We start from the raw sequence: 24,542 nt of genomic DNA on the forward strand, positions 1-24,542 counted from the left end.
GGTTGGCCCCCTTCCCTGGGAGGCGCTGACCAGAATAGCTTCACTATCAGATGCCCGCAGGGAAGCCTGGCCTTCTTGGGGCTGACATTTGAGCTCAGCCCTCCCTTGGCAGGAGCAGGACGTTTGTGTGTCCGCCCCGGTCAGCACCCTGCTTCCAGGGACGGGCGCTGGGACACCCTCAGGGTCTCCTTGGGGAGCTGAGCAATCCCAGAGCCCCGTGTGCTGCAGCAGCATGGCCCAGCAGGGCCGAGGTGCATCCCGCAAAGCCTCCAAGAAGTCTGCAAAGGAGCCGGCAGCGGCGAGGGCTCCTGACATGGACTCTCTGGGCTTCCAGGCCATGGACAGCAATGTGCCGGGGCTGTCCCACGTCATCCTGCAGAAGCTCAACATGAAGAGCTACGAGGACTACAAGTGAGTGGGAGCAGCCAGGGTGGGCTGTGTGGGTATCACACCCCCTGTATCCCCCCCCCCCCCCCCAGCCCCAGCTCCCCTCAGAGCAAAGTGACACACAGGGCTCCTTGTCCCCAGCCAGCCTGAAATCCTGCAGGCTTAGAGGGAGGACTCCCGCCTGGCTGAGACTGGACAGATCCTGCTCACCTCCTGATGTGTCTGGGCTTCCTTCAGGTCTGCCATGGATGGGAGGAAGAAGGGCAGTGACTTTGGCATCCGGACTTACTTCGACATGTTCCAGAAGATGGAGGACACCTTCAAGTTCTGTGCCGAGTGCAAGAAGCTCCCTGATGCTCTCCCTGATCCCAAAAGTCTCCGGCGATGCAAGAGGTATGGAGGAAGCAGTGCAATAGTGTGGGGCTGGATGTCCCCTGGCTCCCAAAAGGGCAAGCTTAGCCCAAGGACCAGGGTTGAGGCTGGGGGTGCCAGACCCATTGCAAGCTCACTTGCCCCCAATGGCAATGCAGCCATTACAGGTTGGCTCAGTGGGTGTGATCCTGGCCACCCCCAAAGCTGGGCATGCTGCCTCTCTCCTCCCAGATGTCAAAACGTGTACTACTGCAGCGTGGCATGCCAGCGTGCCAACTGGCCTGTGCACAAAAAGTTCTGCAAGAAGCTGAAACTGGTGGCCTTGGACCGGCTGGTGGAGTGGCTCATCTTCACAGGTGGGTCAGGGGATGCTGCTCCCACTCCATGCGTTCTCCACAGCCTACCCCTTGGGCGTGTGAGGTCCCTCCTCCTTGCTTTAGTCACCCCAAGCTGGCTCTGCCACTGTATCCTGCAGCCACGGTGGGGACAGACAGCCTTGTCCTGCAGGACCACCACTGAGATGCCACTTTTCTGCCCCCAGGTGACATTCCCTTCCCCACGGAGACCTGGACAAAACCCGCTGGGGATGTGGCAGGCTGGGAGGACTGGTTCTCCATGCAGGAGCAGCTGGAGGAGAAGCTGGACTCTGTCCTGGCTGGGCGCTACATGAGCCTCCTCTGGGCCAACGCAGGCAAACCACGACCAGAGGATGGAGAGCTGCGTGAGTCTGTCCGGCGCCTCGTCACTGACTTCCACTCACGGCCACTCACCATCGGCCTGGGGCTGCGTCTGTTTGGCATCGATCCCCTTGCCAAGCCTCTCACCATTCACGTGGTGGGGGCATCCCACGTTGAGACCCTCAACACCCGGGTGACAGACTATGATGAGCTGGCACGGATGTTCCCGGGCCAGCAGGGCATGGAGGTGGTGATGGTAGGGGTTGATGTGGTAGATGGGCCCATCATGAGGCCCCCCTTGGCCACGTCGGGACCCCCGGGAAGGATCCATCTCAGCAGCTACAAGGGTCTCTACCACGACTTCTGGGAAGACCAAGTGGAGACCAAGCTGGCGGCCCGCCCTGACCTGGTGGTGGGCTTCCACCCAGGTGAGTGCCCAGGGTGCAGAGCCTGAAGCTGCTGAGGACTTCAGGAGGTGCCCAAGGCTTGCCATGGCTGCGCACCGAGCCACGATGGGCCACCACTCACAGTGGGTGACACTCTGAGGTTCAGACACCAGCAGCACCCAAAGGGGTCCCTGTGTTTGGGCTCTGCATCTCAGTTCTGTGGCTCAGCCCAGGACCTGGAGCCTGGCAGGGAACAGGACCTTTCCTTGCTAAGGGTGCTCAGTCCTTCCGACTGCAGCAAGATGGGGTCTATGACACAGAGTGAGGCCATGCTTCATGCTGTGCCAGCTGGGCTCTGTGGGGTGAGGAGTACAAGCTGTGTGCCCAACTTACTGGTTGCATCCCTGCAGGTTTCCATGCCTGCCACGACCTCATGGCAGGCTGGCTGCCCACGCTGCTGCTTCTGCGGGACTACTGCCTGCCCACTCTCTTCACTGTCTACAGGTGAGTCTCTCAGCGTGCCCCCAGCTGGTTGCGGGGATGTCCTTATGGAGAACACCCCAGCTGAGCAGTCAAGAGTCCTCTTTTTCTCTCCTGGCAGTGAGCAGGAGCTGAAGTCCTCACTGCAGATCCTGGTGGAGCTGGAGACGTGCGTCACAGGTTATGCTGCCAACCCCTTTGCCTCACTGCGGCCCGAGCAGGTCTATTCCAGCCCCAACAAGGCACCTGTGTACTGCAGCTCTCACTATATCACCCTGCTGGGGCCAGCCACCTCTCTCAGGGAGCTGGATGGTGATAGCGATGACGACTAGCAGGGACGGGAGCTGCTTCTATCCGTGCAGCTGCAGGTATTGGTGAGCTGACCCAGCTCAGTCCTCTCTGTCCTGCCCCACAAACCCCAATCTCACTGCTGCCTTTCCCAGCCCAGCTGAAGTGTCCAGTGTGTGCCATGTGGGTGGACAGCACAAGCACAGCTCTGCACTGCAGGGCCCAATAAACCACCACCAGGAGCCAGTCACCATGTCTCCAGCTTTATTTCTGAAAAGGCCAATGTTTTCCCAAAGAAAACACAGGTCTGAGCTTGCCCTGGCACCCCTCGCACTGACACAGCTCTCAGCTGCAGGGCCTGGGGTTGTCCCTGGCATCCCACGGGGAACCCCGGGAGGTGGCACTGGGCTGTCACCGTCACTCCCATGCCCACCCTCCTGTGCCCAGTGCCTACCTTGCAGGGTGCTGCTCGAGCATCACTCCCCAAGCGCCGCAGTACTCAGGCTCAAGGGGCTGCACCAGGTGCCAGGATGCCACCACGGCCTGATGCTGCTGCGAGTGTCCCCTCCCAGTGAGCCAGCAGGTCCAGCACGGCAATGGTGACAGTGTCCCACCTGGGCTCCCACAGCGGCTCAGGGGTACCGACAACCCCACAAGGCTCCCACGTGCCCTGATGGCAGGTCCCCCCTTTGGGGTCAGCAGCTGTCGGAGGGGATGAGGTGGGTGGCAGGGCTGGCACGGAGGAGAGGACAGTCTGGCCGGGGAGGTGGCAAGGTGCAGCAGCGCGGTGCGGCATCACTCTGCGCTGGCACGTTCCCGCAGCGCAGGCAGCGTCAGGGTCTCCGGCGCTGACTTCTTGCGGGGCCGAGCTTTGGGGGGGGCGAGGAAGTCGGGGGCATCGTCGCCGAGAGGGGTGGAGGGGGCACTGGCAGGGGCTGAGTGAGTGGCTGTGGGCTGCCCCACCTCGCTGACCGAAATGGTGGGGGCCACCAGGCCGATGATCTCGTTGGTGGCCTCCTGCGTCTCTCTCTCGTACCGCCGCACCTCCTCCATCGTCATGCCTGCGGAGCACACGTGGGATCACAGCCACCTCTGGCAACCCCAGCGTCCCCCAGTCCCTCGAGGTGCCAGCCCTGGGTACGGCGTCCCCGCTGAGCTGCACACAGGGGAGGTGGCAAGGGCTGGGGCAGAGGGGCAGGCAGGAACGGGAGGGTGGCAGCAGGATTCCATGGGGAGGGGACAAAAAGGCAGATAGTGCAGGCAGGGGATGCTGAGCCATGTAGGGGATACAGGGGCACTCCATGTGCATGGGGACCACTGGTGTGTGCCAAGGTGTATGTACAGGCAGAGGAATAGGGGTACTGGCTCCCTAGCTTTGGGCTGTGGCCACTTGCAGGCACGCGTTGAAGGCACAAACCTTCCCAGGAACCTGTCTGGAAGGCAGAGAGCTGTACTGGCCCCAATGGTGACCCCAATGGTGGCTGTTTTGGATTGTCTGGCCACAGTGCTGCTTTGGCCAAGCCTTGCCCAGTGCGGTCCCAGGCGTGCAGGGAAGCAGGCAGTGAGCTGGAGCAGGGGCATGGGGGTGTGGGACACCAGCGGGGTGGGTGGCTTTGGGGAATGGCAGGGACTCACCGCACCACTCGTCCACCCAGGTGAAGGCTTGCCGGTGCCCTATCAGCAGGATGTCCCGGATCACCTGTGACAGTGGCCCTCAGTACCCCACGCCTGTGTGGCCCCCACCGTGCCCTCGCCCCCTCACCTTGTGCACAAACTGTTCCACCCGCGTCTGCAGCCCCCACACCTCGAACTTGACGGTCACCAGCTTGTAGGAACACATGATGGGTTTGGTGTGCTGGCGCCAGCCCTCCCGCAGCGGCCCCCGGCCCGTCTTGGCTGAGCTGAAGAACCGGGGGTCCTAAGGGCACAGAGCGGGGCTGTGAGCTGGGCAGGGGGCGGGGGGATCCCAAGCAGGGCACCCCCAGAACCCCGTTACCTCCAGGCTGCGGTAGTAGCGCTCGGGGATCTCATCAAAGGCGATGTCCAGGAAGGAGACCTCGTGGTCACCCAGGATTTTATCGCTGTGGAAGATCTGGGATGGGGACGGGGGGGGGTGAGAGGGGATGGCAGCAACCACACGTGTTCCCCACAATGAGTTTGCTGGGCCTCAGGAAGGGACATGGGCAGTGCCACTCACGTTCTCGCTATCCCCACAGTTGTCCTCGTACTTGGTCTCAATGTAGATGGAGAACTTGGGCAGGAAGGAGCACTGTGGGGAGAGCAGCCAGGAGCTGGACCCTGAGGACACCCACCCCAGAGGAAAGGGACCGGGTCTCCCCATGCCAATCCCTTACCGTGTACTCTGCAGGGACACCGGCAGCACAGAGCAGCATTGAGGGGGGAGAAAAAGAGAAGTGAGTTTGTGCCAGGACCCTGCGGTGCCAGGCTGTGTCGAGTGCCCCGTCCTCACAACAGGACTCACCAGTGATGGTGTAGGGGTAGTAGTTCCAGGCCTTCTCCGTGATGTAGAAGATGCGGGGAGTCACCGCCCGTGCCCAGCTGGGCAGCTTGCTGTGGGGGAAGGCAGCACAGGGTGCAGCCCAGGAGCACGGCACAGCCCGATGCCATCCACCCCCACCCCGCCAAGCACAGCTCCTGGACCCCTCATCCCTTCTCCAGGAGTCCCATCGCCCCAGAACCCCCATCCCTGCCCCAGGCCCACTCCATCTCCCCACAGCCCGGTGCTCACGATGCTCCAGTCCCCACCCTGAGCTCTCACGGTGTGGGCTGCCTCCCTCCCAGCAGCGGGGAGCCGGGTGGTGTTTTTTTTTGATTAATTTTCTGGTGTTATAAATAACATCCCCGAGAGGAGAATCGTGAGTGCCGTGGCTAAAAATATCCTGTCTAACGCCAGTGGCTCCCTACTGGGGGAGCAGCCGGAGTGCTCTTGGCCACACGCCGCAGCTGGCGGCGGGGATACGGGGACAGCAGCACTGTGTGCCAGCAGCCACCCCGTGGCACCTGGGGCTGAATGCAGGGACATGGGGACGCCCCTGGATCCCCGCTGAGCCCTGCACTGGGAGACGGTGCCGTCCTCAGGAGATGGATGCACACCCCAGAGATGGGTGCAGCCCCCGGAAGATGGGGCTTCTGCAGGAGGTGAGCGCATCCCTGCAGCCCCCAAAGTTGGGTGCGTCTCTCCAGAGGTGGCTGCAGCCTGGGTGATGGTATCCCCTGCAGATATGGGGAGCAGGGACGGGGGCATGCACGATGAGGTCACAGCACAGCAATGTCTCCCAGCGTTCAGGCAGGTTGGGACCCCCATCCCTCCCCAGGCTGTATGCCTCACCTGGAGAGGTGGACACGCTTCTCGGTGAACTGCCCAGGGCCGTGCACGGGGTCCTCGTGGGGTTCGTTCCGCACCACCTCCACGCCTTCACCCTTCTCACTCTCCTGGTGGCTGTGCTTGCTGATGGTGTACAGCTGCCCCACGCGGTACTGCGGTGGACGAGAGGGGACACTGAGCCCCAAAGGCACCAGGCACGGGGATGAGGTGTGCCAGGGGGTCCCAGGCTCGCACCCAAAAGTGAGAATTCTGTACCCAAAAGCTCGGTGCTCGCCCCCAGAGGGTGGCACGGGACCCCCACTGCTCACCTCCTCAGTGGTGAGCGGCATGCAGATGCGGTACTCCTTGACCAGCATGGTGGCGGGGTCACACGTGGGCACAGCTCATCCTGGGGGGACACAGTGCGTGGTGACAGCGGGGTGCAGGGCTGGATGCTCACGTTGGCGCCGGTGATTTCATGCGGCGTTGCTATGGCAGTGCCGTGAGGTCACCGGTACGAGGAGCTGCCCGGGTGTACCCCTGGTTGGGGACACTCCGATACCTCGCAGCGTGCCTTAACCCCTTCCTTGCCATGCAGATGCTGGTACAGCTGTCTTGGAGCACACCCCCAAACAGCACCACCCATGGGGGTGCTGCGTTTCCCATCCAGTGATGGGTGGCATCACACTTGCCGGTGCCCGTGGAGACAGACCCCAAACACCCCAGTTCTGCTCCACCCGTGCCGTGTCCCCACGAGGTCGGGGTTCCGTTGGGTCCCTTTCCGGGGTGACACTGGTCCCGGGTGGGGCACTGCCGGGCTGTCCCGCTCCCCCCAGCTCCATGGAGTACTCCATCCGCAGGGATCACGGCGGGGATACGGTGAGGACACAGCCTCACGCAGTGACCCCGAGCTGACTCAGACCTGCCCCTCCGGGGGAGGCGGATGGGGTTGCCCGGGCGCGACTGGTCCGGCCGGGGACACCGGGGAACACAGGGACATCCCGGGGGCTTCCAGCTGATGGGGAAGAAGCCGCCCCTCATCCGCGCGGGCTGACACAGCGACAGCGACAGAGGTGGCCGTGGCGTGTGGCACAGCCGGGTGACAACGGGACAGACCGGGGACCACCGCGCTGCCTCCCGCCGCTCACCGGGACGGAGGGTCCGGGGGCTCCATCGCCCTTCCCCGCCACCCGCCCCGTGCATCTCCCGGGCAGCGCCCGCCGCCTCCGGGGCCGTGAGTGGGGGTCCCCGCCCCGGCCCCGCCGCACTCACCCGGGTCCTCGCCGGTTCCGTTCCCCGCTGCCCGGCTCCCCGCCGTGTCCCGGCCGCCCCGGGCCGTGCGCAGGAGCTGCCGCCTCCCGCACCGCCGTTCCGGCGCACACCGACCCCTAGGGGGAGGAATCCGCCGCGCACCGGCACCGCTCCGCCACTGCACCGGCACCGGGAAGCTCCATAGCACGGCGCAGCACGGCACCGGTGTGCCCTATAGCGCGGCACTGGGGCTCCCTATAGCGTGGCATTAATGCTCCCCATACTATGGCACCAGTTCACCCCGTAGTATGGCACAGTGCCCCCCATAGCATGGCACAGTGTGGCACAGGGACTCCCCATAGTATGGCACAGAATGATACCAGTTCTCCTCATACCATAGCACCAGTTCATCCCACAGCATGACACCAGTCCTACCCATAGAATGGCACTAGGGCTCCCCATGGCATGAAACCAGTGCTCCTCATGGAATGGCACTGGTGCTTCCCGTTACGTGACAGCAGTCCTCCCCATAGAATGGCAATGGGGCTCCCCATAGCATGGCACTGGGGCTCCTCGTGGCACAGCATTGGTACTCCCCATTACATGGCACCAATTCATCCCATATCATGGTATCAGTCCTCCCCATAGCATAGCATTGGTGCTCCCCATAGCGTGACACCAGTGCTCCTCATGGAATGGCGTTGCCGCTCCCCACAGCACAGCACCAGTTCATCCCATAGCACGGCACCAGCCCTCCCTATAGCAGTGGGGCTCCCCATAGCATCGCACTGGTGCTCCCCCATAGAGTGACACCAGTGCTCCTCATGGCCTGGCACCAGGTCATCCCATAGCATAGCATCAGTCCTCCGCAGAGCATGGCATAGTGCTCCCCTTGGCCTGGCACTGGGGCTCCCCATAGCACAGCACAGCAGAACACTGGTAAGCTCTAACCCAACATCATCTGCTGCCAGTGCTCTGTGCGCCCACGAGGGCTCAGCAGGTCCTGGTAGCACCACATGCCCTGTGCTATGCCACAACCCCAGTGCCTCCCAGTGCCCACCCCCCAGCCCAGCCCCTACCTGCACTCCAGCCTCACCGTAGCTGATGTGCCACCACCACAAAGCACTGCAGCTCCTCACCAGCACAGCCGCCACGTGCTGCCGTGCCTTTCCTCCATGAATTTCAATCAACTCCAGCCCTAAAAATAGCTCTGCTCAGTGCTGGGCAGGGCTGAGCTGGGGTGTGCGGCTTTTCCTTTATTTGCTCAAAAAATTTCTGCCTTGGGAGGCTGCGAGTGGCTCCAGTGGCCCAGCATGGCCCTGCTGGGAGGAGGGGGGGAAGGTCAAGCAGTGCTGTCCCCACAAGAGGACATGGCCGTGGGATGGGAGGTGATGTGGACAAGGTGCTGGAGCGATGGTGGTGGCACTGGGGAAGGAGCAGGTGGAGCACAGCCTGCGAATGGGCGCCGACAGCAGCGCAGAGACTGGGGATGCAGAATGTAGGGGCACAGCACGGCTTGGGGACAGCGTGGGGACACCCTGGGTGCCCAGCACACATCTGGGAGCGCGGTGGAGGGTGCCCTCCCTGCTGGGCACCTCCCTGCTCTGCATCCTTCTTCCCGGAGTGCCACCGTGCTGTGCCACACCCAGAGGAACCACAGGGCCATGGGTGGCACTGTGTGTGTCCCCAGGCAGGGAACGTCCTGGTTCCACCGCCACGGAGTAACGCATGCATGGCCATGCAGCCAGCGTGCCCTGAGCAATGGGGCTCCCACCCCGCTGACAGCACAGTCAGTGCTCAGGGATCTGGCCCCCCCAGCAGCTGCATTCCTCCCAAACCCGTTCCACAGGACCCCGTGCAGGTGCCAAGTAAAGGCAGCCAGCTTGGGTTTTTCCTGATTGTGCCCCGCTGACCTGCAGTGGGTGGGAGAGAGGGGGAACCCGGTGTCCCCTTGACCCTGCCCAGCCGCTCAGGGCTGCTGTGGGGCAGCGCTCCCACCCACAGCCAAAGGGGAAGAAAGCAGAGAGGCAGAAAAAAGCAAAAAACGACCCAATTTAATCCCAAAGCCCCCCCCCCCGACCCCCAGAGCACCCAGCACCCCATACGGCTGGTGGGATGGAGCTTTCCGAGGCATCGGCCTCTTCCTCAGCTCTGCATCCCCTGGCCCCACGCGGCACTGCATCCCATAACCCCCCATCCCTTAGGAAGGGGCCCTGATGAAGACCATCCTGGTGGAGTAGACGAGGTCCACGAGATAGGCGAGGAAGTTGAAGATGGTGAGGAAGGTGACGCCGAGGCTCTTGTTCCACCAGCAGTTCGTACTGCAGGGATTGGGCCGGCTGCGGCCGTTGAAGCTGTACAGCGGCCATACGATGACAGCAGTGAGGTACATCAGCAGGGCCAGAGCATTGTAGGCCACCAGCACCTTCTCCAGCGGGCAGGGCATGTAGCTGAGGCAGCGGCCGATGGTTAAGAGGATGATGAGGAGCGTGATGATGAAGCAAATGGAGTAGACGGCCACACACCACTGCAAGCCGGCGTAAGAGCTGTAGAAATCCAGCAGGAGAAGATGAGGCAGGCGACGTAAGCCTCGAACACCTTCAGCAAGCCGGGCACGGTGGAGAGGAAACTGCTGATGTCCCCCGGGCGGGCGCGGGTGAGCCCCACCTCGAGGGCGTAGGCCAGGAAGCAAAGGCAGGACATGGCGGTGGCGGCCGCCTGGCGTGCGCAGCGGGCACTCGTACAGGGGCTGGAGATGAAGGTGGATGGGAACACCACGGAGCTGGTGAACACCATCAGGGCTGCCAGCATGGCAAAGGCGGCCGTCAGGTCGTCCCAGGAGACGGGCAGCTTGGGGGGCAGCTCCAGCAGCTCCAGCAGCAGCACCAACAGCGTGACGGCGAAGCAGAAGCACCAGGTGAACATGCACCACGTCCCGTAGGCCCGCCGAAGTAACCGGTGGAGGCCACCAGGCTGAAGGAAAGGCAGGACAGCAGGACGGCGAAAAGCCGTGCGATGCCCACCCAGGAGGTGACGGCCGTCCAGTTCACCGACACCACCGCCATGGCTGCGTCGTGCCTGTAGGGCTGCCGGGACTCAGGGCGGGGCACCGGGCCCCCGGCCCCACTGCTGCCACCAGCACGGCGCAGCCAGCTGTGGGTGGATCATTAATACGGGGCTGAGCCTTGCAGATCGAGCCGGGGGGGAACAGGGTGCTGGCAGCCAGCCCGTGCCCTGCCCTGGGGCGGGGGCAAAACGCGGCCTCCTGCGTTCCCAACAGCTCCCGGCAGACCCCACGCCGTGCCAGGTGTGAGTGAGGGGTTGGGGTCAGGAACGACTGCCCCCTTAACCTGGTACCCTCCCTCCCCCCCTCCCCCCCCCTCCACCACCCATCAGGAGGTGCCCATCAGGGAGCGGTTGGGTGTAGCGCCGCACCTCTGGGTGCCACCTCCTGGTGTGGCCGCAGCCGATAAGCGGCTCAAAGTCCAGGCGCCAGCGGGGCGGTGGCAGGGAGTCCTGCTGCCACCTATGGGGCTGTCAGCACAGAGGGTGGCACTGCGGATGGCGGATGCTGAAGGTTCGTTTTCACCTTTAATGTTGAGCGGGCTCCGGGCGTCTCAGCAGAGCTCGGGGACACCCGGGGAGCCCCCTCTGTTTGTCCTCGTGGGCTGGGGCGGCTGCAAGCTGAGGTGGCACAGTCACTGTGGGGTGGGGGCCGGGTGCTGCCAGGGGGTCGGGCCCCAGGGCTCAGAGGTTGCTCTCATCCCCATCCTCATCCCTGCCTGGCAGCCCGTTGTTGGAGCTCGGCGCCGGCCGGTTGCTCTCGTTCAGCCGCCGCACGCGGTAGCTCTCGTAATGCACGTTGTGGGTGATGTCCTTGAGGTCCTGCAGGTGGACCTGCCCGGGGAGCAAGCATCGTGTTACTCTCATGCACCCCTTGCAGCTTCGGGGCGCCCAGAGCCAGCTGCCCAGCCCGGGGTGCTCTGCGGTGTGACCCCGACCCCGGCTCACCGGATGAGCAGGTCCCGCAGCATGGGGAACTCACAGTGTGCCGGGTTCTCCACTGCAAGGCAAGGCAGAGAGCTGTGGGGTCGGCTCTGTGCCGCGGGGACAGCACCCACCATGCAGGGGTGCACCTCTGGGCGCTGCTCCCCGCGAGGTGCCCTGGTGGCAGCCCGGTCCCGTTCCTTGGGGCGCTGTGAGCTGCCCTTACCTTCGATGATGCCCCACTTGGTCTTGCGGCCCAGCACCCGTTTGCCGTTCACCTGGTGCTCCTGGTCCGCCCCCACCACGGCGAATGGGATCTTCTCCTTTGGGATCCAGGGAACAAGGTCACCCCAGGGTGCCCCCACGCTCCCCCCTGTGCCAGCCTCCCAACACTCACCCGGATCCTATCATTGAGCAACCGGTCATCTGGGTCCTCATCGAAATCCTCCTGCGGGTACACGCTGATGGCGTGGGCCTTCAGGTCCCGTTGGATCTGCAGGACACGGGGTGTAAGGGGCTGCCGGACAACAGCAGGGGGGCAGGAGGGCCAGGAGCCCCCTGTGCCTCCCCTCACCCGCTGCTTGAACTCCTCCCGCTCCTCCAGCGTGAGCGTGTCAGCCTTGGCAATCACCGGCACCACGTTGACGATCTTGCTCAGCCTCCGCATGAATTCCAGGTCGAGGGGACGCAGCCTGGTTGAGGGGGGGGGGAAAGCTGTCACCTTGCCACCCCCTGGCAGCACCCATGGGTGCGGGGTCACCGCCGTGGCGCTCACCAGTGCCCCGTGGGGGGGATGAAATACACGCAGCCGTGCACCCGGCTGTCCGGGATCTTCCTCTTGCGGGTGATGAGGATCTCCTCGCGCAGGTACCGCTCGTACTGCTCGTTGATGTACTTGATGATGGGCTCCCAGCTGGGGACAGGGGATGGATCAGAGCAGCCCCGTTGGGGTTTAGCCTCTCCCAAATGCCACCACAGTGGCCGTTTCCTACCAGTTGTCGTTGTTGATCTGGTCCCCAAATCCCGGCGTGTCCGTCACCGTCAGCTTCATCTTCACACCCTTCTCTTCGATGACTGTGGGATCAGCGGGATCCGTGCATTAAGCAGAAGCAGGAGACGGAGGTGGGGGTCCCTTCCATCTCACTCGCCCCCCATCCCCTCCCTCTCCCATGGCTTTGTGGACACATTGGTGACCTTACCATGGGTGACTGATTGCAGCTGCACCGTCTTTGGGATGCGCTCCTCCTGGCCGGGCTGTGAGGCTTTGCGGCTCACCTTGGACTTGAAGAGGGTGTTCACCATGGTGGACTTCCCCAGCCCGCTCTGCCCTGTGAGGACATGGACCGGCTCCACGTTGTCCCTTCCCATGCATTTATAACCCCCCACCATAGCTCTGCTTGGGAGCACCCCAATCCTGCAGGACAAAGCTGGGACGCCCAACTCCTGGTGTGCAGGGAGCACAGCCACGCCACCGCACTATGAGACCCATCCTTCTTCAGTCTCTTGTTGCTTCAGTCTCCCCAAAGCCTGAGTTCCCCAACTCTCTGCCCACACGGTGGCATCAGATTCCCAGCAGCCAAACCCTGCAGGCGCTCACCGACAACCATGATGTTGAATTCAAAGCCCATCTTCATGGTCTTCACCTTCATCTGCTCGAGCACGGCCTCGATCCCCACGTACCCAAACAGCTCGTGCACCCCACGGTCAGGGGCAACTCTTGGGGCACGGCCGCTGCCTCCATGCTGCGCTCCTGGGGCTCCAGGCTGCTCCCTGTGCAGGGTGAACACAGTGTCAGCAGGACACCCCAAAACCAGCACCCAGCACACTACCATTCCCAGGAGGACAGCCGGATGCCTTCGGTGCTGCTCACCCTGCTGCCGTTGCCCCAGCAGCAGCCACGCCAGTGGGCACGCAGCCCCGGCGCATTCCTGGCAGCCGGCGAGGTGAAGCACGGCAACGGGGCATGCCACCTCCTGACACCATGGGGACGAGGCTGTCCCTTAGTGGCATCACTGGGGCTCTGCCAACATCCTGGTGCCCACAGCCACCTGTGCCCTCCATCGTGCCCCCCCGCAGCTCCACAAGCGGTGGTGTCACCAGCACGGCCACCAGCACCGCCTCTCCAGTGAACACCTCGCCTCACAGCCTTGGTGCACACAGGGGGCTCTGGGCATGGCACACGACATGTCACTCCACATCGCTCCCGGCACTGTGGCAGCACTGTTTTGCTGGTGCTGACACACAGCTGGCCCCGAGGAGGTGACAGTGGGTGACAGTAGCGGTGCCATCGCAAGGCCACCGGGTGACTAGCAGCCTGGCAATCACAAGGCATGCAGCCGAGACCCCCGCCCCAGCCTTTGTGTGGTGGCTGAGGGCCCCCAGAGCTGTCTGTTCCCCTCCTCCTCCCCCTCCTCCTTCCCTCCTGGCACAGCCATTGTTTGGGTCCTACCTCCGTGATGATGCGCTGTCCCCACTCCCACACAGCCTCCTGAGGATGAGGCTGTCCCCGGTCCCTGTCACCGCAGCACTGCAACCTGGTCCCAACCCTACCGGGCTCAAATACAGGCTGCAGCCTGGCTGCTCCCGCACATGCCCAGCATGGCAATAACCCAGCCTCCCCGCCTCCCCTCCTCTCCCACCCATGCACTGAGTTTGCCCACTCTATGCTCAGCCCCAAGCCCCGCCAGCGGCAATGGGAACCTCAGCACAGTGACACCCTTTCCTCCAAGCGTCCCCCCATCACCCCAGCACCCATCGCATGGGTGTCCCGGCTGCACAACTCCAGGTCTCCAAAGGGCAAGGGGAGCACGCGCTGTCACCCACCTGGCATTGGGGGTTCAGGCACCGGGGACCCCTACGCCCAGCACTGCCCACCCCGATGCCGCAGTGCCCCACGGCGCCTGCGTCCCCCGGCCCACGCTGCAGCCTCCCTGCATGGCACATATGTGCCAGCCCATTTCTTGGCACCAGTAAAGCTCGGGCGGCAGCTTGCCGGCACAGTCATGTGCCATGTGGCCTGGAGACGAGGGACACGCAGCACCTGGCCTGAAGATGCTGGGAGGTGGATGGAACGGACGTGCAGAAATGGCATCTCAGAGTGGGAGCCCAGGCACCCCGTGCCCACTTGTGGGTGCCAGACCACAACTAGAGCTGGGGACAGCAGCAGCCGGGATGGGATGCCCTGGTGACACCACCCCAGGGTGCTCCCAGGGGGAAGATGTTCCCCTCCAAACCTGACACAGCCCAGCACGAGCCGTGCTCCGGCTGCCCACAGCACCCTCCCACTCAGCTGGGGCTTTCCTCGGAAATGTCAAAACACCAGAACTTCCTGGTGACAGCAGTGACACCCACTCGGCTGTGGGTGGGGGGGGGGGAGAAGGGGGGGAGATGGTGGTAGGGCGCTGCCTGCAGGGCCCTATCCTGTCCTGCCCACCACTCAGCACAGCACCCAACCCCCCATGCACCCACCGCAGCATCACGGTCACCAGGACAGATCCGGAACCGAGTAACAGAGCTACTGCTGCATCACCCCACTGTCCCCCCCGCAGCCACCACAGAGTGCCACCTGCTCACAGCACAGCCCTGCGCATCCCCTTTCATCCTCTGCTCCTCAAACCCACCCTGAGCAGCAGACTCCCTACCTGCCCCTCACGCCTCCTCACCGCTGGGTTGCGAGGTGCCCACGTCCTCCCAGGGTGGCACCCACACCAGGCTCCCAGCACGGCCGTCACCTCCCACCCTGTGCTGCGCTGTGCCGAGCCGTGCCGATGGCAAAGCCAAGCAGACACAAACATTATCCCTTCATGTGGCCCCGGATAATGGCTCCCTGCAGACAGACCTGTTCCGGGCTAATTGAGGAGGGTTTATTTTCCAGGCTGGGACGGGTAAACCCGGGTTCGTGGTCTCCCAGCATGGTTTAATTACTGATGCGGCGTTAATCGGCATGTTGGCCGGGAAGTCTGTAATAAGCTCAGGGGGTGGAGGTGGGCAGGAGGGGATGGGAAAGGAGCGCGCATCGCCAGGACTGCGGCCCCGTGACCCAGAGGCTCCGCTGCACAGATGGAGGGCAATGGGGTGCGGGTCCCCAGCCCATGGAAGAGCCTGCAGTGGCCATGCTGCAGTGGCAGTGCCACGCACAACCCGAAGGGACAGCAGCGACGGTTGTCCCCATGGCCAGAGACGCCAGCATAGCAGCAAGCAGAAGCAGAAGTGAGAACGCAGGGCCCTGCCGTGTCAGTGGGGACTGAAATCCGGCAGTGACAGCAAGCAGCCCCACACCACACACCAAGGGACCTGCACACCCACCCTGCCCTTCGCCCCGTGCCCTCGGCCACCCCTACCTCGCTGCACCACGAACCGGTCACCGCTCACCGGCCGAATAACTCCTGGGGTGCAGGCAGGAGGAGGCTGCAGCCCACGGCCCCTCCTCCGCTCCTCCTCCTCCTCCTCCTCACCCCGGGGCGCTGCGTGGGCGCTGGGTGGAAGTGAAACGGGGCGGCCGTGGAGCGAAGCTCGGCGCTTCCTGAAAAGAGGAGCGCGCCCGGGAGCGCACCGTCCCCGTCCCGGCGCCCGCCCGCTGCCCTCCGGCTCACGCCCACTCCGTGACCCATCCCATCCCGTCCCCAGCACCCGAACCACTGTCCCCAGCGTGTCCCCCAGCGCGGGCGCTGCCGGGCCGGCTCGGCCACGGGCATTGCTGCCGCATGATTCACGCAGCCCCGAGCGGAGGGATGGATGGAGGGATGGAGGGATGGATGCCTTTGCGCGCGTCAGTACTTAAAGCCGCGGCGACGGCGGCATGCGAGACACCTGAGAGACAGCAGTGCTCCCCAGGCACACAGACAGCTCTCCCCAGGCACACAAACAGGCGGCCACCGTGGCGTCCGGCCCCGAGGACGGCAGTGCCCTGGGGATGGATGGGGATGCAGCTGAGCCTGGTGCCTTGTGGCCCCGTGCTGTGACCGGGCTCCCCAGGGCAAGGGGATGGAGGGGACACGGGGCGCTGCCAGGCTGCATGGTGGCTCTTGAACAGGGCACGGTGCCACTCACTGCCACCAACAGCCACACATTCAATGGCACCTGGAACACGTGGCCATCACACATCTCCACTATCATGAAAGCAGCAACCAGCACGGGAACAACGTGGAGATGGGAGCAACGGCTCAGGGATCCTGAGAGGCTTTCACTACTGTGACCACATCCCCCCCACCACCAGTCCCCAGCACCAGCAGTGGTGGCACGAGGTGGCAATGTCACACCCAGAGAAAGGACAGAGGGGAGGAGAGAGTCCTACCGTGCTCCGGTGTCACCGTGGCACAGCATCCATCTGCAGCCTGGCCGAGCCCTCGTGGCATCACCAAGCAGCTCCCCACGGTGGGGCCGGTGCTGCCAATGTTCCTCAGTGCCAATGGGGTGCCCAGCCCCAGCACCACCCCACCGAGGAAGGCAGGCTGGGAGCTCACCTGCACCGTCTGTGGCTGTGACACCAGCTTGAAGGGTGCAGCTGGGGGGAGCAGCCCTTCCCCAGGGCCGGTGGCTGCAGTGACAGCCAGGGGGGTCGGGCGAGCCAGGCGGGGGCTGGCACTGAGACTGACCCTGAGCTGGGTGCGGGGCAGCCCTGGGGCCATCTCACCACCTGAGGAGGAGGAGGAGGAAGGCAGACGGGTGTGGAGCAAGGCAGAGGGGTTGTGGGCACCCCATGGCTGTGTGGGGTGTGGGGCTGGCAGGGGGATTCCTGGCTCCTCGGCGATGTGCAGGTCCAGTGCTGGCAGCGAGCTGTGCCCGGCAGCCACATGCAGGGAACATTCTGCTTCCACTGGGAAGACGCAGCCGTGCGATGGCACTTTCTTCAAGCAGGAGTCGGCAGCCAGGGAGGCTGCAGGAGGCTGGGGGGCCGCGGGGCTCTCCAGGCTGGAGCTGGAGCTGCGCAGGCTCTCACCGTCGCTGCCCGGCCCCGTGTGGCTCTGGAAGGAGGTGATGCTGCCAGGAGCCCGGCCGGCACGGTGCTGACCCCGCAGCAATGGGCTGTGTGGTGCAGGGCCGGGCTGCAGCACCCGGTGGCTCTCGGTGGCACTCGCAGGCAGCGGGGACGCAGTGGGGGATCCGGGAGCATCACCTGCATCCTCTGCCTCAAACGACTTCTTGAGGGCTGGGGAGAGACGGAGAGGTGTGAGGGCAGCACTGGGGCTTGGTGGCACTGCAACTTCAGGGGCTCCCCCCGTGCACCAGGTGCCAAAGGGCCGTCTGTGAGCCCAGCCCAGATGGGAAACCAGATCGGTGCTGCCGGCCCCTCGGCTTTGTTCCCCAGCGCTTATCTGTGGGTTGGTGTCGTGGCTCCCGGCTCCCTGCACCGCACAGTGCCTGCTTTATTCCCCTGTAAGGGATCCGGCCCCACGTAACCAGATCCCTGCCCAAGCTGCTGCTCTCCCCCCTCATTCAGCACAGCTCAGCGCGGGATCCCTGCCTTATTCCGGTGCGTTAACCCTGAAGCCTACTGATGGCACAGCCATCAGATGGCACTCCCACCCTACAGCCGTACTGCCCCTGCCAGGAGGGTTCTGAGCCTCCACCACAAGCAGGCAGATGCATACGGGGGGGTCAGGACCCGTGCTGTGCCCTGGGGCTGAACGCTCCTCGTGCTCCCCCCGTCCATTCGCAGCCCTTTGGGCACCATCGGGGCACTCCACTACTCCGGGAGCTGCTCTCCTCTGGCTGCAGCGCCGCGGTGGGTCTGCATGGAGGGACCCCCCCACCCCCATTAACCCCTCCCACAGGCAGGAAGCGGCAGTGCGGCCCCCCTGGGAACTGCGCTCCTGCCAGATCCGCCCCAGCGGCTCCGTTTGGTGCCGGCTCCCCACGGAGAGCGCCGGGAGCTGAAGCTCCCACGGAGCCCCCCCACTCCCCCGCCGCTCTGCCGTGTGTGCAGCACGAGGCCCCGTCAGCAGCGGGTGATGGGAACGGGCACGGGGAGCGATGGGGATAAGGGAGAAATGGGGACCTGAAGTGATGGGCACAGGGGATGATAAGGACCCAGGGGTAATGGGGACCCGGAGGATGATGGGGACCTGGGGGATGATGGAGACCCTGGGCAAAGAGGCCGAGCTGGGGCTCGGTGCCCCGTCCCCTCCCCAGGTCACCGCCCTGTGCCCGGGGCTGGGCACAGGGGTCAGGGGTCGGGGCGGGGGTGATGCTAATAACAGCTCTGGGCCGGCAGGTATGTTCCAGCCCGGGGCTGCCGGGGAGGGCGGTGGAGAGAGACAAGGGGTTCTGCACCCTCCCCTTCCTCGCGTTTCTACCACCGCTGAACCCCGTGCCCCCCCCGGTAGGTGCTGCATTCCTCCCGCCGAGGGCAGCAGCCGCCCCAGGTCGGATTTCTCCGCCCGCTCCTCCCCGAGCTGCCCCTTCCCGACCCCGGCGAGCGGCGGAGGGGGGGACTTGGGAGGGGGGGGGGGGGGGGGGGGCGGGGAGTTGGGGCTGAAAGGAAGATAAAAAAGGGGGGGAGAAAAGACAAACACACACCCCCAAAAAAGCCAAGTCTCGCTGTTGCCGGATCCCCCCTCCCCCCCGTCAAAGCTGCCCAGCCCCGTTCGGTTGCACAGAGTGGGAGAAGCCCACGCGGGTCTCGGGATGCACGTGTGGGGCGGTGCAGAGACACACATGGACCATCCAGACCATTCACACACGTACGTACACGCGGAGATACACGCGGGGAGAGCCTTTCACGCACCCACGGGGAAACGCGGCTGCGGGTGAGGCTCGGGGCGGGGGGTCCCGACCTCACCTTCGAAGTCGCTGAGGATCCCGTCCAGGTGCTCCTTCACCGAGAGCCGGGCCATGGGCGGGGGGTGGACGCGGGGCCGCCCCGCATGGGAACCGCAGAACGGAGCGGAGCCGGAGCGGAGCAGCGGATCGGGCCGGGACGGCGGCGGCTGCCCCGGGTTGTGCGGGAGAGGAGCGAGAGGAGGAGGAGGAGGAGGAGGTGAAAGAGCGGGAGGAGGAGGGGAGGGCTGCAGGGGGCGGGGGCGGCGGGGGGAGGTACTGCCCGCATCCCGCCCCGGCCGGATCCCCCCCACCCGCATCCCACAGGCGTGGCATTGCCGGCTGGTTCCGGGGGGTCCCGTCCTCTCCGGCCCCATCGCGATGCTGCGGCCCTTTCCCCCCCTGAAAGCCACGGGCAGAGCTGGGAATCCCCTCCCCGGCCCCACAGAGGGCAGCAAAGGGGGTCTCCGACCTGCAACTCCCCCCCTCCCCCCCCCCCCCTCCAAGGGTTGCTCCCAGCGCCCACCCAACCCGGCTCTGTTGGCTGTGGGAGGGGGGGGATGTGAGGACTTGCTGTACTCGCAGTGATTTCCTGCTTGGAAAAGAGGAGAAAAGTGTGAATTTCAGGCTGTGCGTTTAGGGCTGGGGTTTGCTGGGCGTTTGGGTTCCCATGGTGCTGCATCCTGGAGCATCTTTGTCCTTGTCCTTGTCCCAGAGCATCCTTGTCCTGCATCCAGGAGCACCCACGGGGACGAGCCAACTGATCCAATGCCACACTGAGCAGGGAACAGAGAGTTCCAAGACAATTCCTGCAGCCCTCAGTGAGTTTTGGAGCCACGATTGTTCTGCAAAACCATAAACCTATGATGGGTAAACGTGTTCATCTATTAGGAACGACATTCGGGGCTCTCCAATGACACGGAGGTGGGCTGGGACCCAACACCGGGGGCTGCTGATACGGCCCCACAGCCACCCCAAGGGGGATTCGGGGAGCACCGGAACGCAGAGATCTCTGCAGCGCCGCTGGAGAAGGTCCATAGCATTCAGCATCCCTGGCAGGAGGGGTCCCAGAAGGGTCTGGAGGCATTTCTGGGGCCTCACAGAGGGCTTGGGAGCACTTGAGACCTCGCAGGGCCCTTCAGAGGAAGGCTTGGAGTGCTTTCGAGCTGCTGCAGGATATTTCTTTCGGTGCGTTTTCAGCCACTTCAAGGAGTTTCAGAAGAGTTTGGAGGAGCTTGAGAGCTGCTTGGAGCGCTGTTGGCTTTTGGGGCCATGTGGGGGGAGGTTCCTGGGGCAGCCCAGGTGCTCAGTGGATCCGCAGGGTTGGAATCACTCGGGGCGTTTTGGGGCTCCCCAAAGTGCCGAGCTGATTTTAAAGGACTTTTTTTTTCAGAAGAGAAAATAATCCTGGCACCCCGCAGAGCTGTTGGGGCCCTTTAGGGATGCTTGGGGAGGTTCTGGAGCAGCAGCTGGGAGCAGGATGGAGCGGTTTGCAGCAACGCAGAGGGGATTTTGGAGCCCTTTGGGGGCAGTTTGCAGAGGCTCAGAGGAGGCACAGAGATGCGCACAGCTCAGCAAGAGGGTTTTAGGGCATTTCTCCGCCCAAGAGTGGGATTTCTAAGTCAGTAGAGTGGTTGGAGGAGCTCACACGGCACCCAGCAGGCTGCAGGCGAGGGAAGCTCCATGTCCTCACTTACATCCCCATAGGGCAGCAGGGAGGACACGGGGACAAGAACTGGCTCTGGAAGTCTCTATGCCCATCCCCAGTGCCTTGTGCTCCCCCCCATCCCACCCCACAGACCCCACAAAGTCACAGCAAGGAAGAGCCGAGGACAGGAATGGTAACAGCATTTAATGGGACGAGAATCAAATACATCATTTAAGACAATACTGCTTTCACCCTTTTGGGACTTCCTTCACATACCGGTGGGGAGAGAGGAAGGTTTTCAGGAAGGACAGGTCGGTGTGGTTTTGTTTTTGTTTTTGTTTTTCTTTTTTTCATAGGGGCTTTAAAGCATGGTGAATGTGCAAGTCAGTGCTTTGTTTGCTTAAAACCTTTTCCTGGTGCTTATTTACAGTTACAGTACCTCTTTGTGAGCGACAGGAAAAAAAGACGATTGTAGGAACTGGGGATCGGTGACCCCAAGTCGAGAAAGGCAGATCTCCAATATTTATATATTTATACATATATATATATATATATGCTTTTGTGTTATACACAGATACATTTCTCTCTTCTTTTAAAGTATTAAAAAAATGATCAACCTTCGTTCTATAAAAATACCTACTCTACAAGATAGAAAAATTTCCCTCTCCATGTATACACTGATTTACACCCAAAGCTTCTCTGGAAATGTACACGACGTGGCTCCATCCCCAGGCTGGGTGCAGGGCTGTGTCAGATGGCCGTGCTGTGGGGACACGGCGGCGGCTCTGGGCTCAGCTGCAGGGACAGCCCCTGGCTGAACCACGACACAGCGATGCGCTCGGAAGCATTTTGGGGGTCGCTGCTGCTCCCCTGTTTTTTGGGCTGCGTTGATGTTTCCGAAGCTTGGCTAGCAGGAGAAACAGCTGCTCCGTGGACCTGGTGCAGCGAGAGATCCTGGGGCAGTGGGATGAGTGGCTGCTCCCACGGATGCACCTCGCTGCGGTCACCACGAGCTGCCCGCCGTGAGCGTGGTCTGTGCTTCCCAGCCAGCTGGCACTGAGTTCAGAGCCCTCCTGCCCCTGGCAGCACAGGGATGGGCGATGCTGGGTGTGCTAAGAGCTCAGAGCAGCCACCCCATCCCTATCCCCAGCACAGGGTGAGGAGCGGGTTTCTCCCTCCGGGATCACAGCCATCACCAGCAGAGCCCCGTTCCGTGCTGGGATGCTGGGGCAGCACACAGAGCTCAGCCCTCACACCACCACCTCCGCCCCAATCCCTGCAAGCAGGATGGAGGGGACGGCTCTGCCATGAGCTGCGCAGACCCTGCAGCAACATCCCAGCCTGGAGCCATGGGAGCTGAGGGCAGCGAGCCACAGACAGCAAAATAAATAAGGAGGTGGGTGACACTGCACTCACGCCCTGTCCCAAGGATGGCTGCTCCCCTCTCCGTGCCACCAGCAAGTGAGAAGCCAGCGCGCTCCGTGCACGCGACCCGTTCCCAAGCAAAAGCAGCAGGGCAAGGATTAACTGCGCCAGCCGGATGAAGACATTTGCATTAAGTTAATTAAAAAATAATAATCATCACCATAATTCTACAAGTCCAGGACGTGTTTCCCTCTTTCCCACATCTGCCCCGGTGAGTGAGTGTGTCACGGACACTTTGGCAAAGCAGACACCCAGGCTGGGTAGGGCAGCTGGGGAGGGGGGGGAAACGTTCCAGCTCCATCCCGACCCCTGCAGTTCAGAGGATGCCCTCCTCACACCCGTGCGGGGCCGTCCCAAATCCTTCCCACGGTTGCCCCGTTGCCTCCATTTCTCCTCCAGGTTCCCTTTCGCCCCTCGAAGCCGGGTAGGGTTGCAAAAGAACGGAGTCAGACAACAGAGCATCACTGCTGGCTCTCTGCCCTGCTGCTGCGCCGCCTGATTCCCCACTGATCCGACGCCACGTTTCCTTGGGCCTTCATCAAGAGCAAAGACTGTTGCGAGTCCCTCTTCCTCCTCTCAGAGCACCAAATCCACAGCCATGGCAGAGTGCGCAGCGCGCGGCTCTCGGCCGCCCTTACTTCACCTCCAGGATGGAGGGGTTGGTCTCCATGATGGCCACGATGATCCTGTCGATGTAGTCCTGCAGGCGGAAGTTGATCTCCTCTTGCTTTTGAATTGCTTCCATGAGCTGCGAGGGAGAGAAGGGAGAAGTGGTCGCTGCTGTCTGGGGATGGGAGGAGGGCATCGTTCCATGACTCCACGGGGAGGAGATGCCCTCAGCCAGCAGCCCTGCTCAGCCCTACCCCTGGACTAGAGGTCTCCAGGGCAGCTGTCCCAGCTGCTGGGCTGTTAATGCAGCTGCAGACACACACACACACACACTTGTGTTTGCTGATCCAGCCCAGGAAGCGAAGGCAAAGCAGTGCCACAAATTGGAAGGCAGCAGAATCCCCTATTCCCATGAATTAGGGCAAGTCGTAGAATCATCACAGAATCCTACAATGGCCTGGGTTGCAAAGGAGCACAGCGCTCATCCAGTTCCAACCCCCTGCTGTGTGCAGGTCACCAACCAGCAGCCCAGGCTGCCCAGAGCCACATCCAGCCTGGCCTTGAATGCCTGCAGGGATGGGGCATCCACAGCCTCCTTGGGCAGCCTGTTCCAGTGCCTCATCACCCTCTGGGTGGAAAACTTCCTCCTAATATCCAACCTATACCTCTCCTGCCCAGTCCCAAACGCTCTTTAAATCACTGTGTTGTCTCATGACAGCTCCTGGGTGGGGTTTTGGAGAGAACTGTACTGCAGCCATGGCCACATGGGCTCCTGTTTGCTGGGTGGGAAGGGAAAACCCCAGGCACCCCAGGGAGACGCGGTCAGAAAGAAGCAGCTCCCTGTGCACGCACCTCATCTCTGGAGACTGAGCTGATCTCTGCCGCCAGGGATTCAGAGAAGGAGGCTGAGAAGAGGTTCTTGGCTCCCTGGATGCTCAGGTTGATGATCTGCCCGTTCAGCTCATCGTTCTGCTCCTTCAGGCTCCTGTTATCCTGTTCACAACAACCACACGTCAGGTGCTGCCTGGTGCCCCCAAACACATCCATCCAACCCCACTGCACAGCTGGGAAAGGCAGGGGCTTTGCAGGGCACTGGGAACAGCACACGTTCTCCTGACTGTGTCTGGAGAGCCTCTGGAAATGTGGGACAAGTCTAGGGGACACAGCATGCATGGGTCCTACATACACACAATGCCCTTCAGAGGAAGAATCTGAGCTCTCCTGTCCCTGCACAGGGGAGCAAGAAGCAGCAGGATGCTCCATGCATGAGCAGCTCCTGGGAGGGAGAACCCCACCAACCAAGGAGCCAGGCAAAAGGGGAAACAGCATCCCTTATTGCAGAATGTTTCCTCTCCCTTCCCAGCCTCACCTACCTGCTTAAGCTGCTTGATCTCCTGCTCCAGCTCTGTCTCTCGTGTCCTGCTGTTGTACTCCTGCAGCCCCATGCTGCTGCTCCGGCCTCGCCGTTGCTCACATTCCAGTTTGAAAAGCTGCAAGTGCTCGAGCTGCTTCCTGAGGTCCTCAATGAGCTGCAGCAAAAGGAAGAGGACAGCTGAGTGCTGGCACTGGTTGCAGCCCGTGGGACACACGGGTGGCCTCCTGGCTGGGACCAGCTCCCTCCTGCTGCAATGGGACATGCTGTGAATCCCCACATTATGCCAAAACAACAGCAATTTCCACTCTGAAACCCCAAACTCCATTCGTGCCATGATGGCAGGCACTGCTTGAGCCTCCATATGGAATTACTTGGAAGAGGTGGCAGGGGTCCCATGTTTTTGGCCCCCAGACATGAAGACAGCTGAGAGCTCTCCCCCAACCTGCTCTCTTTGCAAGCACCTGCTGGTTCCACGTGCTGCTGCCACAGCTCCTTTGATGCGAGAGGGTGGCACAGTCCTAATGGGTTTCCAGGTGCAGGCAGATGCACTTGGTTGAATTTTAACACAGGCAAA

At 62.8% G+C, this 24,542-nt stretch overlaps 5 protein-coding genes across 5 annotated transcripts in view; 1 reads left to right on the top strand and 4 right to left on the bottom strand.

Moving 5' to 3' along the window:
* Nucleotides 1-232: 232 nt before the first annotated feature.
* Nucleotides 233-2,634, top strand: MSS51 (MSS51 mitochondrial translational activator; the record flags this gene model as incomplete). The annotated part of the gene is made up of 6 exons (XM_079542902.1): nt 233-411; nt 625-780; nt 991-1,115; nt 1,301-1,864; nt 2,233-2,326; nt 2,424-2,634. 6 exons carry the CDS (start codon nt 233-235, stop codon nt 2,632-2,634), a joined length of 1,329 nt encoding a protein of 442 aa, XP_079399028.1.
* A 751-nt stretch (nt 2,635-3,385) lies between these two features.
* Nucleotides 3,386-6,292, bottom strand: LOC306952163 (cytoplasmic phosphatidylinositol transfer protein 1-like; the record flags this gene model as incomplete). The annotated part of the gene is made up of 9 exons (XM_079542819.1): nt 3,386-3,651; nt 4,226-4,289; nt 4,353-4,508; nt 4,587-4,682; nt 4,788-4,859; nt 4,945-4,952; nt 5,073-5,161; nt 5,940-6,088; nt 6,245-6,292. 9 exons carry the CDS (start codon nt 6,290-6,292, stop codon nt 3,386-3,388), a joined length of 948 nt encoding a protein of 315 aa, XP_079398945.1.
* Nucleotides 6,293-9,366: 3,074 nt separating this feature from the next.
* Nucleotides 9,367-10,231, bottom strand: LOC306952016 (myeloid-associated differentiation marker homolog; the record flags this gene model as incomplete). The annotated part of the gene is given in 3 exon segments (XM_079542648.1): nt 9,367-9,731; nt 9,734-10,108; nt 10,111-10,231. Coding segments are annotated over 3 exon segments (861 nt in total).
* Nucleotides 10,232-10,913: 682 nt separating this feature from the next.
* On the bottom strand, nt 10,914-18,988 carry SEPTIN12 (septin 12; the record flags this gene model as incomplete). Its single annotated transcript, XM_079542721.1, is given in 13 exon segments — nt 10,914-11,059; nt 11,062-11,063; nt 11,178-11,229; nt 11,380-11,476; nt 11,551-11,646; nt 11,728-11,845; nt 11,929-12,066; nt 12,146-12,227; nt 12,353-12,481; nt 12,751-12,864; nt 12,867-12,923; nt 16,447-17,301; nt 18,934-18,988. Coding segments are annotated over 13 exon segments (1,941 nt in total).
* A 3,630-nt stretch (nt 18,989-22,618) lies between these two features.
* Nucleotides 22,619-24,542, bottom strand: part of RAB11FIP3 (RAB11 family interacting protein 3) — a gene marked incomplete at both ends in the record, with an annotated part of 42,627 nt that continues 40,703 nt past the window's right edge. The window contains 3 exons of the mRNA XM_079542981.1: nt 22,619-22,732; nt 23,446-23,586; nt 23,967-24,122. Of these exons, the coding sequence (XP_079399107.1) occupies nt 22,619-22,732; nt 23,446-23,586; nt 23,967-24,122 (411 nt within the window). The remainder of the gene's footprint in view (nt 22,733-23,445; nt 23,587-23,966; nt 24,123-24,542) is intronic.

This window comes from Tetrao urogallus (assembly GCF_951394365.1).
Source record: "Tetrao urogallus genome assembly, chromosome: 15".
Lineage (NCBI taxonomy): Eukaryota > Metazoa > Chordata > Aves > Galliformes > Phasianidae > Tetrao > Tetrao urogallus.